This window comes from Danio aesculapii, chromosome 7, assembly GCF_903798145.1.
Source record: "Danio aesculapii chromosome 7, fDanAes4.1, whole genome shotgun sequence".
Classification (NCBI taxonomy): Eukaryota; Metazoa; Chordata; class Actinopteri; order Cypriniformes; family Danionidae; genus Danio; species Danio aesculapii.
The window spans coordinates 68,759,715-68,783,725 of record NC_079441.1 but is presented as its reverse complement, the minus strand read 5'-3'; the positions used below and the strand labels follow the sequence as shown (position 1 = coordinate 68,783,725).

Below are 24,011 nucleotides of genomic sequence, written 5' to 3'. Positions count from 1 at the left end.
AAGGGAAAGTAAAAGTACACATGTTTAAAACTACTCAGTAAACTACAATTCCTGAGAAAAACTACTCAATTACAGTAGTTTGAGTATTTGTAATTAGTTACTTTCCACCACTGGCCATTTGGTGAAGTTTAATATCTTAAACTAATTTTGAGAGGAGTACGCGCTCATGATTTACCCAGCTGGCTCATATTAGCCTATCACAATCCTCCAATCAAAGCATCATAAGTTCCTATATATATATATATATATATCCTCCTTTTCTCTTTGCAACTATCTTCATCTTGAAGAAACCCCCCTCCTCCCCTCCTTCCACCTTTATCCAGTATAGGTGGCCCGGCGACCAGCAGGAATTCCATCGGCTCTGGCTCCTTGCCGTAGCATCCGGCATTTCTGGGCGGAGCTGGCACGCGTCCACGTGGGTTTTCCCGGGGTCCCCCGGTTTTTCTCAAAGCCAAATACGCTCTACATCATAGACCACCTAAACTCAAGTCTGTTCTACTAGACATCTCGCTCTCAGGGAGTTCATCTTGGCCTTAGGTGCGGGGGAGCCTTGAGACCACCCTGAGCTCAATCTCCCCTCGCCCCGCAAAGGGAGGGAGCCCTGGACTCGAGGATCCCTTGAGCTCAGGGCTCTTTCTTCCGGGACAGCATGCCAAACAAGCTTTTGTAAGTCATGAGCTAAGTGTGAACTCTTGAAATGCAAATGCTTCATTCTGACGTGTGTTTGTGGCGTTTTGAATGCAGCGTTACATTTTGAAGGAAATGTGAAGCATTTTGCATTTTGTGTGTGCGGTTTTGAGAACTGTGTGTGGAGTTTTGAAAAAAGGAGATGCTGTTTTGAAAATGTGTGTAAGCAATTGGGAAAAAAAACTGTAAAAAAAAATGACTAAAACATATATATATATATATATTAGAATTTAAGTTCACCAGAAAACACCAAACACATTCTCACAAGGTTAACAGGGACTACATATTTATTAAAAACAGCTGTATAAAGCCTTTAAACGGAAATGTACACGACAGACTGCCATCAAAAACAACTCTTTATGAAGAACCATTCTGAAGCACTAATACAGCAAACAACGTCTTAACGTTTTGGCAAGGCTCTCTCAACGTTACATACAAACGCTCCTCCAGCAAAATCAAACGAATCTTCCAAGTTGACTGGTTTTTACTAATGTTCCCAAAATGCTGGATGGACTTTTGTCATTATGTTTACAGAACATTCAAATGCGAGGTTTGCTAACTGATTGAATGTAACGTTCCCTCAATGTTGATATAACATTTCTGCAACGCATCATTCTGAAATGACATTTCGTTTACATTTTTGTTAGCTAGCAAGGAGCAGGTAGAAAGGCTAGATGAATGCGACCTGAGGTATAATAGCATTTGAGTCTAAAACTCCATCTCAAACTGTAAAGAAAATATACAGTATTGGTCCAAAGACGTAGCATCAAAAGTCAGCAAAAAAAAAAGGATAATTTTGTATAATGATTGCTTGGTTTATAAAACATCCCAACACCGGGCTGGAAATGTTTCAATAAGCAGACTTGTATGAAATGAATATGACCGACATTAAAGGGACGTTCCACTTTTACCCAACAGTTTGTTTTTTTTATGTTTAACAGTTAAAATTTCGACTAAACGAAAGGCAAATGTTGCAAAACAGTGGGCGTCCCTTTACACATTTTGCATAATTGAAAACATACAAACAAAAATGTAAATGTATGACGCATAAAATAAAATTATTACAAAAAAAGATTCGTACTTGACTAAATTTCAGTTTGGTGTGATGATTTCATCCCTGAAGTCATACAAAAAAAAAAGTACTTTATAGTTCCACTCAAAGCACACGGCACTTTGAGTTTTCCACTCAAATCCAGATATTATGAGGCCATTTGGCTGTGCACTGAAGGAGTCAAAGAAACATTTCCCTTAAATGGTAAACGAAATCTGGGGGACATGATTTGGATTGAGATCATCTCTCAAAAATAATGGCTCCTCAGAAGACGGAGATGCGGCTGTTCAATCTAAAGCCCATTTGCTAGCCTCCATCGTGAGGAATAAAGCAGACAGTTTGGTGGTTTCTCATAGGCAGCTGGAGAGGTTATACCTGTGAGAGAGTTTAAGTGAGCAGCTGTCGGATCTCGCGGTGGACATAGCACAGAAAGTCCATGTAAGAAGCTCCTCCGTGAAGACCTTTATCCTCCACTAGCAGCTGACGAAACAACATCTCTGCTCGATCCTTCTGCTTCACGATCAGCAGCTGCACACAGATACATCGGTCACAATGCTGATCACAGATAAGTGCAAAGATGAGCACAGAGGTAATCGATTTAAATGCAAATAAAAATGTAATCTTCTTAATAAATAGTATACTGATACAGACGAAAAGAAAGTTAAACAGACAGAACGCTAGACAGACACAGAAAGACAGACACATAGAACAACAGAATAAGACAGACAGAATGATAGATATACAGAATAAAACCAAAAACACATTGAATAAAAGACAGAACAACAGAAAACAATGGAAAGATTAAAAGTAGACAAACAAAATAATGACAGACAGACAAATAGCAACAGACAGAACAGCAGATATAATAGAAAGTTATGCAGAGAGAAAGTAGACGGAGCTATAGACAGATACAGAATGACAGAATGGTAAACAGGCAAAGAACGACAGACAGAAGAATGGGAAAAAAGAATGAATGACAGAGAGCAGAACAGTAGAAAATAAGACAGAACGTAGAGAGCAAGAGGCAGAGAGACAGACACATAATGACAGACAGGCTAAATGATAGACAACACATAACAACAGACAGACATGCATAACAGCAGACAGAATAACAGATGGAAAGAACAACAGACATGCAGACAGAACACAGAACAACCCACAGACAGGCAAAACGACAGACAAAAATGACAACCGTCAGGCAGAATGACAGACAGGCAGAACAACAGACAGAACGACTGACAAACAGAATGACAGACAGCACAAAGACAGACATGCAGACCGAACAACCGACAGACAGAATGACAGACATGCAGACAAAACACAGAACAACAGACAGACGGGAAAAATGACAGACGGAATGACAGAAAAGCAATATGACAGAGAACAGATCGACAGAGAACAACAGAACAACTGACAGACATGCAATCAGAACACCGAACAACTGACAGACAGGCAAAACGACAGAAAAAATAACAGAAAGAACAACAGACAGACAGACATGCAGAATAACAGACAGAATGACAGACATTCCGACAGATCACAGAACAACCCACAGACAGGCAAAATGACAGACAAAATGACAGAAATAACAACCGTCGAACAGGCAGAATGATAGACAGACAGAACAACAGACATGCAGACCAAACAGAAAGACTGACAGACAGAATGACAGACTGCAGAACAACAGAGAATGACAGACATGCAGACAGAATGACTGACAGACAAAATTACAGACTGCAGAATGACAGACAGACAGAATGATAGACATGTAGACAGAACACAAAATGACCGACAGATAGAATGGCAGACAGCAGAATGACAGACAGAATAACAGACATGCAGACAGCACAGAATGACTGACAGACATGCAGACAGAACGGCGGACAGACAGAATGACAGAGAGACTGAAAAAATGACAGACAAGCAATATGACAGAGAACAACAGACATGCAGACAGAACAACTGACAGAAAGAATGACTGACATGCAGTCAGAATACCGAACAACTGACAGACAGGCAAAACGACAAAATAACAACCAACGACAAAATAACAACCAACAAAAGACAGAACACAGAATGACTAACAGACAGAATGACAGACTGCAGAACAACAGACAGAACATGCAGACAGAACACAGAACGACCGACAGACAGAAGGACAGACAGCAGAACAACAGACAGAATGACAAACATGCAGACAGAACACAGAATGACAGACATGCAGACAGAATGATAGACGTGCAGACAGAACACAGACCAACCGACTGACAGAATGACAGACAGCAGAACAACAGACAGAATGACAGACATGCAGACAGAATGACAGAATGCTGAACAACAGGCATGCAGACAGAACACAGAAAGACTGACAGAATGACAAAATGCTGAACAACAGACAGAATGACAGACATGCAGACAGAACACAGAATGACTGACAGACTGCAGAACGACAGACAGACAGGGAAAATGTCTGACAGACAGAATGACAGCAGAACAACAGACATGCAGACAGAACACGGATTGAATGACAGACAAAACAACAGACATGCAGTCAGAACACGGAATGACCGACAGACATGACACAATACGCAAGATAGAATGGCAGACCTGCAGACATTTTGACAGAGAGACAGACAGACAGACAGGAAAACAGACAGAATGACAGACAAACATTCACACAGATATTAATACTGCCTAACTTTTGATTGGTCACCATTAGTAAATACTGTAACCTCTTTATAATGAAGAAAAGACAGAGCATGAGATAGGAGACGCTGAGGTGAGCTGTACCTTCATGGATGCTGCTCTCTGCTGTGAGATTCTGGAGATGATTGAATGGAGTTTGCGGGAATGAGAGTTATCCAGCACAGGTAATGACGTCTGCTGAGACAAGTACACATCTGCAGTTTAACATCTGACACTGATAGATGAACACTGAAACCTCAATGAGCTGTTTCTTGACTAAAGCAACACCAGCAGTGAGATCTACAGCTTTTCTACAGCACATTTCTAACATGCTTCAGTGTAAATGGTTTAGGCTTGACATTTACAGTAAATATTGTTTCTAGTGATCACTAAATAATTTCTGTTTGTCATATATTTTACTTCTTTTTTGCTCTGAATACTGTTAATTTAAGTCTGTTATTAATTTAGATCTCTTAGACATTATTTCTCAATGAAATTCAACTAGTACACAAGTGTGACTTGCCTGTTTTTTCTGTTGTTTTGTAGTTTTCTTCAATAATGCACCTTTTACCCAGAGCTAATTTGTGCAACAATTTTATTCTAGAAAATTCTGTATAACCAATAATCCTAAAATCGATGTACAATTTCTGTTCAACTTTTCATGGAAATGGTTATGGATATAATATAATTTGTCAAATTTGAAAAATCAGACCTATCCAAAACTGCAGAATTTACTTTACCGATCTTTCAAGTGCTATATCCAGTGCTGATAAACTAATTAGCTCTGCTGTTAAATTTTAATCTTTTTTAAATATCTTTATTTCATTACATATTTATTATTATTTTTCAAATGTTTCCAAAGTAATTTTTAACAGAGCAATGACATTTTCACATTATATTCTATTATATATTTTCTTTTAGTTTTGCTAGAATTTAAAAATACATTTGTAATTTTTTTTTTATAAACATTATATAAATAAATAAACAGTGATCAGCATGTAAACCCCTCACAAATCTCTCTTTTAAATTCATATTTTTAATAGGAAGCTAAACAATATTATATTTGTGCATATACATCAGATTAGTCCGTACTGAAGCCAAATCTGGAGCTAATCTAACAAAATAACTCACAATAACTAGTACACCCAAATTTATTTGTTTCAGAAAAATATTAAATACAAAAAAGAGGAAAAAGCAAAAGAAGCAAAAAAATAGAAAAATTTAGTTGAAATTTTGTAAGTTGTAATATTTTTGCAATATTTTTGCTAGAATTTAATTGTATTATCTTTTAATTTCTAAATATGTTTGGTGACTAAAATATTATTTTAATAAATGTATCTGTTTAATAAATCAGTTTTGTTTAAATGCACTGAAATACATTGACTATATTCACTGAGAAATGGATAAAAATATTCATTTTCAAAATGGGGTGTACTTAATTATGTTGAGCACTGTATATATAGTAGTAGTAACTAGTAAAATATTATATACTGTCATAACTGCAATTAAATTAGTCATTAGAAAGACGTTACTAAAACTACTATATATATATATATATATATATATATATATATATATATATATATATATATATATATATATATATATATATATATATATATAAATGTGTTGAAAAAAACACATCTCTGTAAAACAGTACTTAACAAATACGTCAAACCATCCACCAATACTTCACTCCAACTTTTGATATGGAGTGATTTACAATCACTACATATAAAAGATAAATAAAACATCAGTGCATTTATGAAGTGTGCTTCACACAGGTGAGTGGGTTTGACAAACCACCTGTAGAAACTCTCTTTCTCTCTCTGTCAAAAAAACAGACTTCAAACTTTAGCACTAAATTCTCTGAGCACAAACAGTCCCTTTATATAATTAGTTGTGAGTATTGCCTCTTCTTGTTGAATTGCTGAATGCCTCCTCAAATGTAAGTCGCTTTGGACAAAAGCGTTTTCTAAATAACTAAATGTAAAATGTGATCTCAGAGGAGGGCTAATCAATTTCCCTTCAACCGTACATCCTCTTTAATTAACTGTATAATAAGAGAATGCAGCATGTCGTACCCCTTCTGTGGGCAGATGACCAAAGGAGGGCACATTGAAGAGATTCTGGATGAGGTCTGGTGAACAGGCCTGTCCCAGCCACAGGAACATAGAGAGACCGTTTTCCAGCAGGAACATCCCGGACTCACTGAGTCTCTCCTCTGAGCAGCGCACCGCAGCCGGAAGAGATTCGCTTGACACATCCATATTGTGCTGAGACACAGAGCAAACACAAAGCATGATTTCTGCAGGTCGTGATCCTACATTACGGACTTTATGAGCAAAATTTGCAAACAGCTTACACCAGTGCAAACCCTCTTTTGACATTACAAAACACATTTTTGAGTTTGAGCATCACTTTCAGACACATTTTAATTCAGCATTTATGGGAGGAGAGCTTTCGGTCGCACTATATTTTGATGGTCCGTTGGTTGAATTTAAGTTACGTTGCATCTGCATGCCAACTAATTCTCATTAGATTATAAGTAGACTGTTAGGTTGGGGTTAGGGTTGGGGTGAGGGTTAGTGTAAGTTGACATGTACTTGCAAAGTTTCTTATAGTCAGTTAAATGTCTGTTGACGAGCAAGTATCAACAGATATTAAGCAGACAGTCTACTAATACTTAATTGGACCATCAAAATAAAGTGTTACCGAGCGTTCAAATGAATCCTGCAAGGTGATTTACAGTACTAAGGTTTGCGGTTTTCCAAATTCCCCAAAAATATGTTCTAATATTTTAATTTAATACATTCTCTATATTCATTTTGAATAGTTCTTGAAACATTCAAAATAGCCCCTTTAAAAACATATTATACATTGATCATCTTTGTTGAGTAAGGCCCAATCCCAATTCTACCCCTTAGCCCTTCCCCTTACCACTACTCTTTGTTTTGTGCATTCACATCAAGGGGTAGGGGTGTCCCAATTCTCTTTAGCTTGAAGGCGTCGAGCTAAGGGGAAGGGGTAAATTCCCCTTCGAATGAAGATTTTTCAGGACCACGAAACCAAGGGGTAATAAAATTTCCCTGAATACACCAGCCACAACTCAAAGCTCAGTGTATAAATGGACAAACAGTGTCTCACCAGCGGGATGAGGCGCGGGTACAGCAGGACCTGTGTTTCCTCCACACCCATAGCGTTGACCATGAATCTGTGAAAGGCCCTGTCATCGGTGGAGAGCTCAGTGCTGCCCACCAGAGCCGGAGTCTTCAGCAGACTGTTCATGTAGACCGGAAACACCTTCATGGCATCAGGCAGGATCAGCTGGAGGAGAACAGACCAGAAGAGCCATCAACTTCTGCTGGAAAACCACGGTAAACCAGTCATTTGTTGTTTTTGTGTGTATGTTTTTATACAGGATAAAGAGTTATTGTATGATTAGGTGAAGAAGATATTTTGAAGAATGCTGGAACCATTGACTTCCATTGTAGGACAAACAAATACTATGCAAGGCGATGGTTACAGGTTTCCAGCATTCTTCAAAATATCTTCTTTTGTGTTCTACAGAAGAAAGGAAGTCATAAAGGTTTAAAACAAGTGAAGACCATTTTGGGGTGAACTATTTCTTTAGCACCCTTATGAAAGCATGAAACTCATTTTTTGGTGAACTATCCAATAGTATCTGGATACAGCCTTTATGATGCAAGCTGAGATTGTATCTCTCAGAGATGCAATGTCAGACACAATGCACTTAATGGAGTTAGTGACAGCACTGTGAGGGTTAGGTGAGACCATTAAAAAAGCATTGCATGCAGCTCAGTTTGCACAGAGTCTGCAGCCAGACCCCCCCTCAAACTTTAAATTGATCTAAACATGAGATGTGAAGAGACCTGGCTGACTGCTGATGGACTGGCACAGTTTTTCCTGTAACATGCCAGCATGTGAGCCGTCTGGTTGACCAGGATTTCCCTCACCGTCTTCATCGGCTGGTTGAGCATCGCACGATATGCTGCAGGACAGAAAGATACACCACAGTCACTGACTTATTCAATAATAGACCAGATGATGCATGTTAAATCCATTGGTTCAGTTACACGCTGGAAAAACCTGCTCTGAACATGCTTTGTTCCACTATAAAGTTATAAGTATAATTAAATGAAAGATATTTGGAAAATATTTTACATATGATATTCTGTATAAAAATGAGAACAAAATTATATCCCTTTTTTCTCAGAAGAACTAAAATAATAATAATGAAAATAAAGAAAGGATTTCCAGAGAGCATGAAAACATTTTATGTAATTAAAATATACACTGAAAATGTGTGGAAAAAAATTTGTAAAGGATGCTAAAAAACAATTTCTCCATTGAATGGTGGTTAAGTTTTACTAAAAATAATAAAATAAAATAGAAAAAGTAAAGAAAAATAATACAATAAAATACAAAGTAAAGTAAAAATAAAATAAAAGAGTTAAAAAATAAATTTTGGGGGAAAAAAAGGGTAAAAATATAATTAGCATTAGCATATAATTGAAATTAGCATTGTGATACAAAAATGGTTATAAACTGTATGCAGTTCTCATGTAGATTCTTGTTTTGCTGACCTGATTTGGCGAAGAAGTTGATGAGAGCGTCAGTCTCGCAGCTCTTGTAGAGCTCAGACAGCTGAGAGCTGCAGTTCAGACTCAGGTTGTGGATTCGCAGACGTCTCTGTCCACCGATAGTGGTGTAGAGCAAAGCACACTGGGAAACGAGACCAAACAAAATCATTTAAGTTAGGAATGCAACAAAATACAAGCTCTGAACCAAAACCAAAAAACTCTGGATGCACTTGGCCGAAAACTAAACTGGAAATTCTTTAAAATAACTTTATATAACCAATATTGTACGACAATTTTACAATTTAACTCGACAACTTCAATTACACCAAACCAAACACAACCCAATAAAACAACCAAATTTTGATTGACAGCTAATTTTTATTGATGAGTCATGAAGCATCATTTTACCAGAGTTGCCATGACAACACAATAGCGCTGTTGCAAGCAGCAGGAAAAAGTATACAACATAGAAATGTCCTATCTGTGTGTTATTTCAATCTGCTTATTTTTCTGTGAGCAAGTGCAGTTCATGCATACAGTAGGTATACTATGTGTACAGGAGTGGAATATTGAGATATTCTGAATTTTGACTGAGGAGCACTTGCTGAAAGAATTTTGCATACAGTACGGTCAACAGTACGCTCTGCAAACTGGCCAAGCCATTGAACGGGTTTGTGGGGGATTGTACTCCTTGTGTTGTAATTTATCTCAAAGCTCTGTGTGATAAGCAAAAGACTGACCTGCATTACCGCTCCAGACTCCTCACTGAGTGTGTCGTCATGTTTAAACTCGACCGTCACAGCCTTATCACAGTCCACTGCTGCCATCTCCACATCTGTGGTGTTGTTCATGTACACAGCACCGAAGAAATCTGTCGCCCTGAAGCCTTCAATGGTGAACGTCAAACAAAATGTTAGAACAATGACAGCAGTGCTTCCCACAGGTTTGAAATATACTTGCAGTAGTAGCCGGATTGAAACACCTTTTACCCATCATATAAATGGTCTACAAACGGTCACTACATTACAAATCAAAGTGTGATTTTTAACTATATTTCTATTCAATATGACTATGTTATACACGGTTTCTTTTCAATTGGTTAAAGAGTTTTTTAAAGGCTGTTAAATAAAAAAAAATCCATTATTTCTCTTACTTTTATGCTATTTAGGAGCCATGTGCACCCATTGACAGGTAAAAGCTGATCTCTCTCTCTCTCTCTCTCCCTCCCTCCCTCCCTCCCTCAGAAGTTCAAGTTGCTTTATAGGCATGACATTTTGTACTGTATTGTCAAAGCATTTTAGATATGTACAGTTGCAATCAGAATTATTAAACCCCCAGAATTATTAGTGTATTATTAGTGTTTTTTTTTTCTTCCCTAATTTCTGTTTAACGGAGAGCAGATTTTTTTCAACACATTTCTAAACATAACTCATTTCTAACTGATTTATTTGATCTTTGCCATGATGACAGTAAATAATATTTGGCTAGATATTTTTCAAGACACTTCTATACAGCTTAAAGTCACATTTAAAGGCTTAACTAGGTTAATTAGGTTAACTAGGTAGGTTAGGGTAATTGGGCAAGGTATTGTATAATGATGGTTTGTTCTGCAGACTATTAAGAAAAAAATTTGCTTTAAGGGGCTAATAATTTTTTACTTTAAAATAATAATTCTGACTTCTACTATATTTAAAAATAGCAGAACTGTAGTCATAAAGGTTTGTAAACTCGAGGGAAGTACATTAGGACTAGTGTAAATTTAGTTTTAATTAATTAAATTTTTTTACTGTAAATAATAATAATAACTTACAGAAGCGTTAGGGGGGCTAATAATTCAGGGGGTTTAATAATTCTGATTTCAACTGTATGTCTTATGCGGCAAAAAAAATGCTTTCTTTTTTTAGATTCTGTCTTGTTTCTAGTCCAAATATCTAATGGTTCTCAAATCAAGATGCATTTCTGGACAAGCAAATTGTCTTGTTTTAAGAAATAATATGCCAAAATGAAGTGAGTTTTTCCTTAAAACAGGCTAAATAATCTGCCAATGGGGTACGCTAAATAATCTTGTTTTTCCTTTTGACATAAGATTGTTTTGCTTACCCCATTGGCAGATTATTTTGCTTGTTTTAAGGAAAAACTCACTTCATTTTGGCATATTATTTCTTAAAACAAGAAAATGTTTTTTGCTCGTCTAGAAAATGCTTCTTGATTTAAAAAAATATTTAGATATTTGGACTAGAAACAAAACAAAACTTCTAGGTAAGAACAGCATTTTTTGCAGTACAATAGCGGGTTTTTGATTCTTTTTTGTTTTGTGTTTTGTCTATGCAATGCCAATTGTGACCTAATTTTAATGCATTTATTGCATGCTTGCTGAATAAAAGCATTAGTTGTTTTTAGATGATAAAAAAAAAAACTATTACCTGTGCCAGTACGCACACGCATAATGGCATCAAATCCAATGGATTTCTCTACATCTCTCCTAAGGTCACTGAGAAATTGCTGGCCATTAACCTCAACCTGAAAATGGAAAAAAAAAAAGGTTTGACCACAAGAGGGCAGTAATTAAAAGCAATAGATCTCAGCATCTGTTTGAGTCTGTATTGCAGGTTTTTGAGTTTCAGCATGTGTACCTGGAAGTTGCTGTACTTGTAGATTGAGCCGCCGGTGTGTGAGGGCACGTCCCCTATGGTGGCGATATCCACATACTGATTGGGGAACAAGAAGAGATCGACACAACAACCCTGAGCCACGCAGTCTTTAGTGAGCTGCTCATACACACCCCGCTGAGGCTGGAACAGAGTCTGACACACACACGCATAGACACACACACACACACACACGCACACACACGCACACGCACACACACGCACACGCACACGCACACGCACACGCGCACGCGCACACACACACACACACACACACACACACACACACACACACACACACACACACACACACACACACACACACACACACACACACAATTCCAAGGTTACAATAGTCAACTTAAACTAAACTAACAAACAACCTAAATAAATTATTTATTTAGTTAAATTAATAATTTTGTAACATTTAATTAAACTTAAATGAAAAAATAATTAGAATACAATAGCATCTCAGTCTTACTATTATACTGCTTTAAAACAATGCAACTATTTTTTATTTTGTGGTCAACTTTTTATTTTTCAGACATTGACAAAATAACAGTTGAAACCTTAAAGTTATTGGTACCTTGACAGTCAGATGGAAAGGGAAAAAAGGAAAATATCGTTAAATAAAATAGATATTTACCTTCTCCTTTTCTGTCCCCACTAGTTTTCTGTCATCTCTGTTTTTCAGTTTTCCTGGAGCCTCTGCTGTTGGGATGGAGGAGTGGAAGATGAAGAGTTTGCCACTGCATTCAGCTGCCTGAAAAACACACAAAGATTAAACAAACAAACAAACAAACAAACACACAAACAAACAAAAATAAACAAACAACCAAACAACCTAACAAAAACAACAAACAATCAAACAACCTAACAAAAACAACAAACAATCAAACAACCAAACAAAAACAAACAACAAACAAACAAAAACAACAAACATACAAACAAAAACAACAAACAAACAAAAATAACATACAAGCATACATACAGCTCAAAATATAAAGGGAACACTAAAATAACATCCTATATCCGAATGAATGAAATATTCTTATTAAATACTTGGTTCTTTACATTGTTGGATGTGCTGACAACAAAATAAAAAACCATAAAGGTCTGAATTTGGAGTCACATTCAAAATTGAAGTGGAAAAACACACTGCAGGCTGTTCCAATGTTGATATAATGTCCTTAAAAGTCAAAGTGAGGCTCAGTAGTGTGTGTGGCCTCCAAGTGCCAGCGTGACCTCCATTCAACGCCTGGGCATGCTCCTAAATGAGGTGGATAGTCTCCTGAGGGATCTCCTCTCAGACCTGCACTAAAGCATCCACCAACTCTTGGACAGTCTGTGGTGCAACATGGTGTTGGTGGATGGAGTGAGACATGATGTCACAGATGTGCTCAACTGGATTCAGATCTGGGGAACGGGTGGGCCAGTTTGATTTCACAGCAGTGTTCATTTCATTGACGAAAAACTTGTCAATTTTCGAGACAAACAAGTTTCAACCGACGAAAACTAAATAAAAATTAAGTGATGATGACGACAACTATAATAAAAATATACTGACATTTTCGTTGGCTAATAAAAACGAGACGGGAATGTGATTGGGGTACGTTTTTTGAAAATAGCCAATCAGAATTAATCTTGGTGTGTGATGCATGACGCACACACATTTGAAAAGTAACTGATCCACAGTAGATGCAGGATGCGATTACGTCATCATCCATAGGGCCGATTGTCTGCCAGATTAAACTTTGTATAACGAAATGGCAACAGCTAAGAGAAAAAGAAGATTCACGTTTGATGTCAAGACAAAAAGTCCGTAAAAAAAGCTGAGGAAAAAAAGCGAATAAAAACAACCAATCTAAAGCGACACTGGGCCAGGGAATCATCCCAAACTTCACGGTAAACTCAATTATTTTTTTATTTACCCGAGTGTGTGCTTATGCCTACCTAACTGAAACGGTGTAGCCTCTCGCTGAACTTAAGAGACGCCATTAGCTTGTACATTAAACATCATAACACCCGTAACATGATCATGGCATTCATTTTCGTGAGTTGTGGTTTCATTTTAGCTGAGGCTAGTTTAGCTGGCCTGATCTAACTCGTGCTAGATTCACATGCGCTGTTGGCGTCTGCCGCAATCGTCATGACAACAGCCATTTACAGCGTACCTCTGCCACAAAACAAAAACTGCTTCATTCAGGACGTCATTCAGAGATGTGATTATTTTTTACTTTAAGGATGTAATAATACTGTAGTGATATATTCTCCGCTTATCAGTGAGTCGCATTCTGACGAAACTGCCTTGAAGTGAAGTGCAATTTTAATTTTGACATAGATTTTCGCTTTATAATTCATCTATGCGAGTTAACAGCTATGGGACTGAGTGCCCATTTTACAAGATAACACATTATCATTTGCCAGTCATATGTCATTACTCTAATTATTAAATCAGTGCTATCCAGCTGAGCACCATGTACAACACAACCTACAAATGTGAAGCTTGCTATAGACTGACATTGCTAAGTGGAGTTAAACTATTTTAAGCCCTTTTAAGGATTTAACTGTTCAACAGACTGGTTAAAAAGACAAGTAGTTTACCATGTTAAAATAAAGGGTTTGCTAAATAATTGCAAAGTCCTACATTTTCAGTAGTCTACTGTTCTTGCTGACACCATTTTACATATTACTTATGATATAAATAAACAATGCTATCTAATTTTTGGTCTTCTTTTGTAAAGCTATATTCAATATTAATTAGTTTTATTAATTAGACGGTTTTATTTCATTTTAAGTTTGAATGCTTTGTATAAATAAATATATACAATATTTAATTAAATTGCACTTAAATCAAACCAAATATATTTTAGTCAACTAAATATAGAGTAGATTTAGTTGACTAAAATCTTATGAAATTTAGTCAACTAAAACTAGACTAAAACTAAAATGATTCAGAAGACTAAAATATGAGTAAAACTAAAATGGAATTTTCGTCAAAAGACTAAAACTAAATCAAAATTTGCTGTCAAAATTAACACTGATTTACAGAAGTGTGATTAGCCGCATTTCCACTATCGGGCCAGTGCGAGCCAGGGCTTTAATCGGGCCAGGCCGGGCCAATAGCCAGGGAGGGTGAGAAATGAGGCCGAAATCATGTCGCGTTTCCACTGTCGGGCTAGTTGCTCGCAGCGCGTCACGCAAACACCGCCCCCAGAACGTCCCCCGAATCAAACGTCACACAACCCGTCACACAACCCGCCCACTTCAGCGGGAACAAAAAACTCAAATTATAACCACAAACACAACCTGGCATCACTACGAGAGCTGGAAGATGGAGAACACCGAAGCGATTGCTTTTTTACTGTTTGTGGTCTGTTGGTGTAAGGCCAGACAGCGATCCCTGGATAAGGACATTCGAGTTCGGCGGCATTTACTTCGAACACAGATTTTGGCTGCAAGGCGAGTGAGTTGATCAAGCGCGATAGCAAAACAAATGTAAGGGAAGAAAGCATCTTGTCTCCTCTTTACCTGACAGGAAAACTCCGCCTTTGTACGTAACCCCGCCCCGAAGCCCCAGTTGGCCCTCCTTGGCCCAAGGTATTCGGCGGGTCGAAAAAGGCCGGACGCTGGCCCCAAGGAAGCCCCGCTTTGGCCCGATTACGCCCCGGAAGTGATAGTGGAAACGCGACTGGCCTTGGCTCGCTCTCTTTAGGCGCGATAGTGGAAACGCGGCTATTGACTTGGACAGGGGCGTAGCAACCAGGGGGGAATGGGGGATACATCCCCCTCACTTTTAGAGACAGACCATTTAGAAACAGGTGATTAATAATTATATAAATGTATGATCTCATACAGCTGTCCCCCCAATTTTAAAATGTCCGCTACGCCCCTGGACTTGGAGTTACATTGTGTTAGGTGTTCCCTTTATTGATTAAAAACAGCAACTGTTATAACTGCAAATAATATACATTTTTCTTTCACAATTTTAAACCTTTTTATAATGCTATAAAATTAAGTTTTACTTTAATATGCATTTTAAAACATCATGTTTTGACCTTTCGTCATGCTTTCAACACAATGTTTTCATTATCTGTACTGTATTTTTTTATTTTACATTTAAATTAATATATTGTATGTACTAACCTGCAGCATAATTACAGATAATTAATATATATTTAAAAACATGGTATACAAGTTTTAATAGAAAGCATTTTAGTTGCTTGTCAGTACATTTATCCATGCGGTTCACTTTCACCATGATCAAGTCAATATGAAATTACAAAATAAATGACGTTCGGTTTATTGCATTGATTTTAAACTATAATCATTTTTATTCATTCTTAAATAACTTAGTTAAGCATCTTAAAACTGTACATTCAGTGCATTTGTTTTGTTTTTTCTGCAATTTCAAGTATACTAAAGCGTACGTGTTTTTCACTTGGGAGGTCTGCATGTCAAGTGCACTTGATTAAAATACCTGATAAAGTGCAATGACCAAAAAACGCAAGGTCGCAGACTGAAAGTGTCATTAAACACTCATTAAAGAGATGTTATGAAATCACCAGCACCGTTGCCAACAATGACAAGCGCTAACATCATTGAATTCAACCAACAGCCCAAGAAACAACTTTGTGTTTATCAAACAAAGCCTGCTTGCGGTAGTAAAGTGCACTTCTGCTAAACAATACAAAAACAAAACTGACGTATGAGGCAAAGTGTGCAAGTGCGTTTAGAAAGAGAGTGAACGAACAGACTAATGTAATAGCTATTGTTTAGTAAATAGTGGAGCATATCTCGGCTTTGTTTTGTACCTTTAGTGCCTCCACTCCAGCTTGGATGACGGGTGCGAAAACGGTCTCGCTCTCATTGGTGTCAGCAAACATGTCAGGGATCTGATCTAAAAGGCTGAAGAAAACAAAACAAGCAAATTAAAAACAAGAATAGGGAATCTGCTTCTTATCGAAACGTCGAAAATAATGATAAAGAGCAATTCTGTAATAGAACACTGCAAAAAATGATGACACAATTCCTTCATTTTGACCCAACACAATTTAATTAAGTTACCTTAATTGTTTTTACAAAGTGGATTGAACATAAAACAATTAAGTGGTCCCAAAAATAAACAAAATGTAAGAATTGTGTTGATTCAGCTCACATTAAGTAGTTTGAACAAGCAGAAAAAGTATTTTTTGAGAGAATATGAGGTCAATTGTTGACTTAAAGGGGTCATGATGTGAAAAATCAGCCAATACGGAAGTAACTGAAACTGCAATTCATCAAAATTCCGCTAGTCCTGGCTCCATAATAGAGCAAGTTGCAATTGAGCCCACTGTTAGAATGGCCAACTTTACAGCAGAAAAAAAGGTGTTTACAGCCTGGTACAAAGAACGATTTTGGTTCATATAGCTATTATTACCCTCCATGACAACTGTGATGGGGGTGGATTTTTTTATAACTCATCCATTTCCTTTATTTTAGGTTATATTAAGTTTGCATAATTTAGGGCGTGGCCACTTGAGTGACAGCTAGGTCTCGCTGGTCACCGTCACTTCACCTCAGCTGTTAGCGACTGATTAGCCACTGATCTCGGCATATTCATGGTATTTTTGTTCTGTTTTATGTGGCTTTACACAGTCAGCTGCCTTTTGGACTTATTTCTTACAATTATCAGACGATATGGGATGCTGTGTGCACTTAATTGTGCTCACAAACCATTAATGTGGCCTCGTTTCCCATTTGGGTAAAGATCATTTATCATTAATATTTTTCTTTAGAGCTGTAAAGCACTCCAGAATGTGACAGATTGATTAGCTGTAGGCTCTAGAACAGTCATCTGAAGCGTTATCATACAGTGTTATGCCTGGATTTCATGAATAGTCTTGCATTTACTAACACAGACTATATCTGAAGTGTTTGGAAGTAATTCGCGTTTTCCTCCAGTAGAAAAACGTCATAAGAACAATGCTTAGTGGCTCAATGTATTACTACAGTGTTTTTGAAAGTCTAAACACTTTATTGATATAGTGTACAGCCAAGCACATGTGGTCAGAACACAAACGAGTCGCAGGTAATAAAGTATCAAGCGTTTCTCCCAAAGTAAAGTCTGTCTGCCAGGTCTAAGCAAAGTGCCAGCAGGCGTCTGTAGCTCTGCTCACTCTCCGCCTCTTTGCCCTTGTTTGGTATCCCGCCGTGAGTGCGATGACGCGCGAACAAAATGGTGACGGTTGGCCGCGTCTACTTGTAGCTTCTTTTGCAGTGTTCAGAAACCTATGGGTGACGTCACGGATACTACGTCCATATATTTTACAGTCTATGACTGAGAAATTATTCATTATTCATATATTTCCATGGCAACACTCACAACACCAAAAAGATCCATGTGTGGCTTTTTGTAGTGGTGGACGCCAAATAATTTATCGCTAATTTATGAACACTTGAATGCAGTGTCACCTTGAATGACTGCACCTGCAAATGTGTGTTGACTTAAAGGGATCATAATCTGGGAAATCAGCTTTCACTTGAGCTTTTGATATATAAGAGGTCATCGTAATTAAAGAATATCTTGTAAGTTTCATGCAGGAAATTGACCTTGTTACTGAAATAGTGGCTTTTATTGACATCATGCTCGGAAAAAGCTAGATCCTAGAATGTATCCATCTGTAATGTCATAGGTAGGTTAAACTCCGCCTGCAAAAACACTTAGGAATTACTGTAATTCTCGTCTAAGCAAACTCTGAGAAATTATTCATTATTTATATTTTCCATGGCAACACTCATGACAACACTAAATAGATTCAAATAGGCTTTTTTGTAGTGGAGTATGCAAAGTAATTTAATCGCTGGTTTATGAATACTTGAATCTGCTAAATGCATGTACTGTTGACTTAAAGGGGTCATAATCTGAGAATTCTGCTTTTACCTGAGCTTTTGATAATTAAGAGGCCATCATGATAACAGAATATCTTGTAAGTTTTACGCAGGAAATTGACCTTGTTACTGAAATAATGGCTTTTATTGACATTAAGCCAAAGAAAATGCTAGATCCTGGAATGTACTTATTTATGACATCACAGGTGGGTTAAAATCCTGTCCAACAAGTTATATCAAAGGCTGATTCTGCAGCTCCATCCACTGAAAATGAATCTGTCATGTCAAGTGCATTTAATTCCTCACAAGAGCTAGTTAACTGCTATTTAATCACAGCAGTGGGCATTTATTGATACATCCAGGCTGTCAGAGTGGACCGCCCATGAAATCCACTTGTTCTCCAAAATGGTCTCAAAACCAGGGTAGGGAAAAATTAAACTTGCTGAATAAAACAGTAGAAAGCCAGTTCATGGCCCTTTTAATGCATATAATTTGCAGACGTTGGGATGCAATTTAAAGGGATAGTTCACTAAAAAATGAAAACTTTGTTGCTAATTTCTCTAGCCGTTCTAATGCCCTGAGACCTTCATTCATTTTCAGATATCAAGATATTTTAGATGAAATCCTGGAGCTCTCTGACCCTCCAGATGAAGCTGAACATACTTGTTGATGACAGCGCGGGACTCCTGAAAGTTGACGAGGAAGCCGTCGAGAAGCGGCACAAACATCTCTGCCGTGTCGGAGACCACCATCATCTGCGGCTGCGCCAGAGCGCTCTTCACATTGTAGAAGTGCAGGATCTTATTATAGGTCACAAAACCAACCTTGATGGATGAACTCTCTGCTCCTTCCTCTCTGCAAGAGACAAAAAAAAAAAAAGATCAGCAACACAAAAAAAGTATGTAAATATATGTACGAGTGCTGATATTGCAGAATATCGCATGACTATCACTAATCAGATTCGAGAACCAGACAGAACTGTAGCAATATACATATACATATATAAATAAAGCAATGCTACAGTGGCCACAAAACTGTATTTAATTAGGTCACACTATAAATTTTACACTTCGCATTTATAAATAAACATAAAACAAACTTGTTAAATCTCTTTTTTTGGATGAAAAAAAAAATCTATAAATGTTTAGAGTAAAAAGCTCTTTCCAAAGTAGCTTTACTGTAAATACATACAGTACAGTAAATACCTGTATATAAATGCAGGTTAAATTTGATTTATTGTATGGTATTATGTTTTATGTGAATGTACTGTATACTATACAGATTTTTTATAATAAACTACAATCTAAAAAGTCAAAAATACTTAATTCACATTCAGTCTTACTACTTATTTCATGATTTAGTCAAGTTTAATTTAATGTACAAAAATAATTGTTTTTAAAATGATATAAACATACACCAAACACTAAAACAACATCAAAACCCACTTTTAAAATTAAAATGAAAACAAAAAAGCAATAAAACTGACAAAACTATATTAGCGTCCAGTTTGTTCTCATTTAAATAGTAAATTTACCAATTAGCTTTATTAAAATATAAGGAATAACTACACAACTATTATATCATGCTTTAACAGTAATGAAGAGAAATCGAGAACAAAAGTAAAACTAATTTCATAGGGTTCCTAAAATTATTATTTGTAGTTAAACTCATTATTTCTTGTTAAACTATATTTAGCAATTTAATTATATTTTAATACATGATCAAAAAGATCTTTGATACTGAAACAATATTTAAAATATTTGTACAATTTAAGAGTGTATTGACATGCTCAACGTTTTTTTTTTGTATTTTTTTCTGCATTCAGTTTTTTTATATATAATTTAATCTAGATTTTAATATCAAAAATAGCAATGCTCAAAATAATGCACACTAACACTTTAAATATCCTTTTCAACTGTACCCAAACAACATTTTAATTACTCAATAGTTTTTTTTTTTGCCAAACCAACTGATGTACAACGAAGGTTTACTGTTTAAATCGACAAAATTGTTATTTATTTGATTATTAAAAGTTGTGTGGATTATTAAGAACTTCATTAAAAACTCAATGGATTATCATTTTCACAAAAAATATATATATTTAAGAAGATATTGTTAAGAAATTATATAAAAGAAAAATAATTTTTTAAAAGAAAACACCAAACACTAAAACAACATCAAAACCCACTTTTAAAATTAAAATGAAAACAAAAAAGCAATAAAACTGACAAAACTATATTAGCGTCCAGTATGTTCTCATTTAAATAGTAAATTTACCAATTAGCTTTATTAAAATATAAGGAATAACTACACAACTATTATTTCATGCTTTAACAGTAATGAAGAGAAATCGAGAACAAAAGTCAAACTTATTTCATAGGGTTCCTAAAATTATTATTTGTAGTTAATATCATTATTTCTTGTTAAACTCGCGTAATCCAAGTAATTGTTGCTAAATTGAATGTTCCGTGATTTTAATTTATTGTATAATTAATCATTATCATTAGATTCATGATGACTACGTTTAATTTTAACCATAAAAAAAAAAAAAATCAAAGCATTAAAAAATGGATTATAGAAGAAAACAAAAATGTAGTAAAAAATATAATTGATTTCATAGAGCCCTATATATTATTTTAAGTTACAATAGCGTTCATAAATGTTGTACCTTAAATGGCCAGATACAATTTAGGGCTACTTGTAGATTCAGTATCAAAGAAAAAAACCCTGACTTTAGCAATCGAGCTGGTCCCAGGAGTCTGAAGAGACACTATTTCAAGCACACCATCAATTTAAAGAAAAATGCACATTTAATCCAGTAACAAAGAGCAGAGCTCTGCATAGTAGCTGATAGCAGCCATCAAATACAAGCATTACACACTGACGTCTGCATCTGGGCTTTGTAGCTTTCTAACGCTACATTTACAAGACTGTAAAACATGGTTTGAATCACTCACAGTCCATATAAGCCAAATCTGTCATTAAACCAGAGACACACTCTCCAATGCAAATCCTATCAGGGCCGAACGGAGCCCATCCAATGTGTTTTTCATTAGCGAGCAGGAACAGAGGAGAGAAATCAGATGTAATGCCACAGGCTTATTTGGAGATCACTACCGGGCTGCTTTTAGAGTGAAGTCACAGCACAAACAAACTCTCAGGGAAAAAGCAGAGGAGGGAGAAAAAGAAAAAAAAAATGGCTGCAATAAAGTCAAACCAAAAATTATTCCAGCAATTTTGTGTGTGTGTACAGTGTTGTTTTTTTACTACTCCACAGATTTCTTCAACCCAGGCTCATTGTGGATACGTAGCCAGGTCTCCATTTCTAGGGACAGAAGGTACGTCTGCTTGTAACTTTTGTTTTTGCAAATCCACCAGAGGGCGCTGTATATGCTTTTTGATGATCTCAAATTTCTCTCGCGCATCCTCTTCTAACGTAAATCCACCAGAGGGCGCTGTATATGCTTTTTGATGATCTCAAATTTCTCTCGCGCATCCTCTTCTAACGTAAATCCACCAGAGGGTGCTGTATATGCTTTTTGATGATCTCAAATTTCTCTCGCGCATCCTCTTCTAACGTAAATCCACCAGAGGGCGCTGTATATGCTTTTTGATGATCTCAAATTTCTCGCGCATCCTCTTCTAATGTAAATCCACCAGAGGGTGTTGTGTATGCTTTTTGATGATCTCAAATTTCTCTTGCGCGTCCTCTTCTCAGGTAAATCCACCAGAGGGCGCTGTGTATGCTTTTTGATGATCACAAATATCTCTTGCACGTCTTCTCACGTAAATCCACTAGAGGGCGCTGTGTACGCTTTTTAATGATCTCAAATTTCTCTCGCGCATCCTCTTCTCACATAAATCCACCAGAGGGCACAGTGTATGCTTTTTGATGATCTCAAATTTCTCTTGCACGTCCTCTTCTCACACAAATCCACCAGAGGGCGCTGTGTATGCTTTTTGATGATCACAAATTTCTCTTGCACGTCCTCTTCTCACACAAATCCACCAGAGGGCGCTGTGTATGCTTTTTGATGATCTCAAATTTCTCTCGCGCATCCTCTTCTAACGTAAATCCACCAGAGGGCGCTGTATATGCTTTTTGATGATCTCAAATTTCTCTCGCGCATCCTCTTCTAACGTAAATCCACCAGAGGGCGCTGTATATGCTTTTTGATGATCTCAAATTTCTCGCGCATCCTCTTCTAATGTAAATCCACCAGAGGGTGTTGTGTATGCTTTTTGATGATCTCAAATTTCTCTTGCGTGTCCTCTTCTCAGGTAAATCCACCAGAGGGCGCTGTGTATGCTTTTTGATGATCACAAATATCTCTTGCACGTCTTCTTCTCACGTAAATCCACTAGAGGGCGCTGTGTACGCTTTTTAATGATCTCAAATTTCTCTCGCGCATCCTCTTCTCACATAAATCCACCAGAGGGCACAGTGTATGCTTTTTGATGATCTCAAATTTCTCTCACGCGTCCTCTTCTCACGTAAATCCACCAGAGGGCGCTGTGTATGCTTTTTGATGATCACAAATTTCTCTTGCACGTCCTCTTCTCACACAAATCCACCAGAGGGCGCTGTGTATGCTTTTTGATGATCACAAATTTCTCTTGCACGTTCTCTTCTCACGTAAATCCACCAGAGGGCGCTGTGTACGCTTTTTGATCATCTTAAATTTCTCTCATGCGTTCTCTTCTGGCATAAATCCAAGAGAGGGCGCTGTGTACGTCTTTTTGATTAAAAAAAAAAAAAAAAAACTTCTTGCCCCATGGATTACTGACAAAATAAGAGTATTTTTGGCTTTAGAGCCACAAATAAAACTGTAATTAGATACAAAAAGCATTGAAAGAATACAACAGTTAATCGCTATGTTTCAATCCAAAGAGGCAAATTAAATTTATGCGAAAAACTGGAATATTGCAAAAAAGACATGTGAAAAAAGCAGCGTTTCCATCCTAGAAGCAGGAGAAGCTGCGTGAATTTTATTTATTTATTTAATAAATGACTTTCACCTCAGAAGACAAATGCCGACATGCAATGAACGTGTGGTGGCGTTTGAAGGCATGAGTCACGGAGCAAAGATGCTCTTGAGAGTATTGGAGTTAATTTATAATATAATAACACTAATACTGAAATGGTTACGGCCTTTTAGAATGACCAAAACAACATTTCAGATGTATTACAATGTGCTTAGCCTGCTGATCGCAAAATCACATGACTTTAATGCGCATACTGGAATTTGTTCGGTAAAGTGTTGTTTAGTTTATGCGCATCTTGTCTTAACGAATAAAAAGCTTGTCCTACTCTGTTATTCGTATGTTTTTATGTGCATTTTCAATATGTATGCGCATCTTGGCATTTCCAACAACCGTTTTGTTATGCGCATATCCAAAATGTGCATAAAAATAGGTGGATGGAAATGTAGCTAATGTCATGAACGCATGTCAACTACTTCGCTG

At 36.8% G+C, this 24,011-nt stretch overlaps 1 protein-coding gene across 2 annotated transcripts in view; it reads right to left on the bottom strand.

The window, feature by feature from the left end:
• Positions 1-956: 956 nt before the first annotated feature.
• The window catches only part of sec24d (SEC24 homolog D, COPII coat complex component), a 47,884-nt gene continuing 24,829 nt past the window's right edge, over positions 957-24,011 (bottom strand). The window contains exons 12-23 of one of the 2 annotated variants that reach the window (XM_056462415.1): positions 19,209-19,400; positions 16,490-16,583; positions 12,322-12,438; positions 11,661-11,831; positions 11,451-11,547; positions 9,768-9,913; positions 9,031-9,169; positions 8,317-8,435; positions 7,571-7,750; positions 6,508-6,699; positions 4,529-4,621; positions 957-2,266 (exon numbers count right to left, since the gene is read on the bottom strand). In XM_056462415.1, the coding sequence (XP_056318390.1) occupies positions 2,126-2,266; positions 4,529-4,621; positions 6,508-6,699; positions 7,571-7,750; positions 8,317-8,435; positions 9,031-9,169; positions 9,768-9,913; positions 11,451-11,547; positions 11,661-11,831; positions 12,322-12,438; positions 16,490-16,583; positions 19,209-19,400 (1,681 nt within the window). In that variant the 3' untranslated portion in view covers positions 957-2,125. The remainder of the gene's footprint in view (positions 2,267-4,528; positions 4,622-6,507; positions 6,700-7,570; positions 7,751-8,316; positions 8,436-9,030; positions 9,170-9,767; positions 9,914-11,450; positions 11,548-11,660; positions 11,832-12,321; positions 12,439-16,489; positions 16,584-19,208; positions 19,401-24,011) is intronic. The other variant, XM_056462416.1, reaches the window with a different exon arrangement.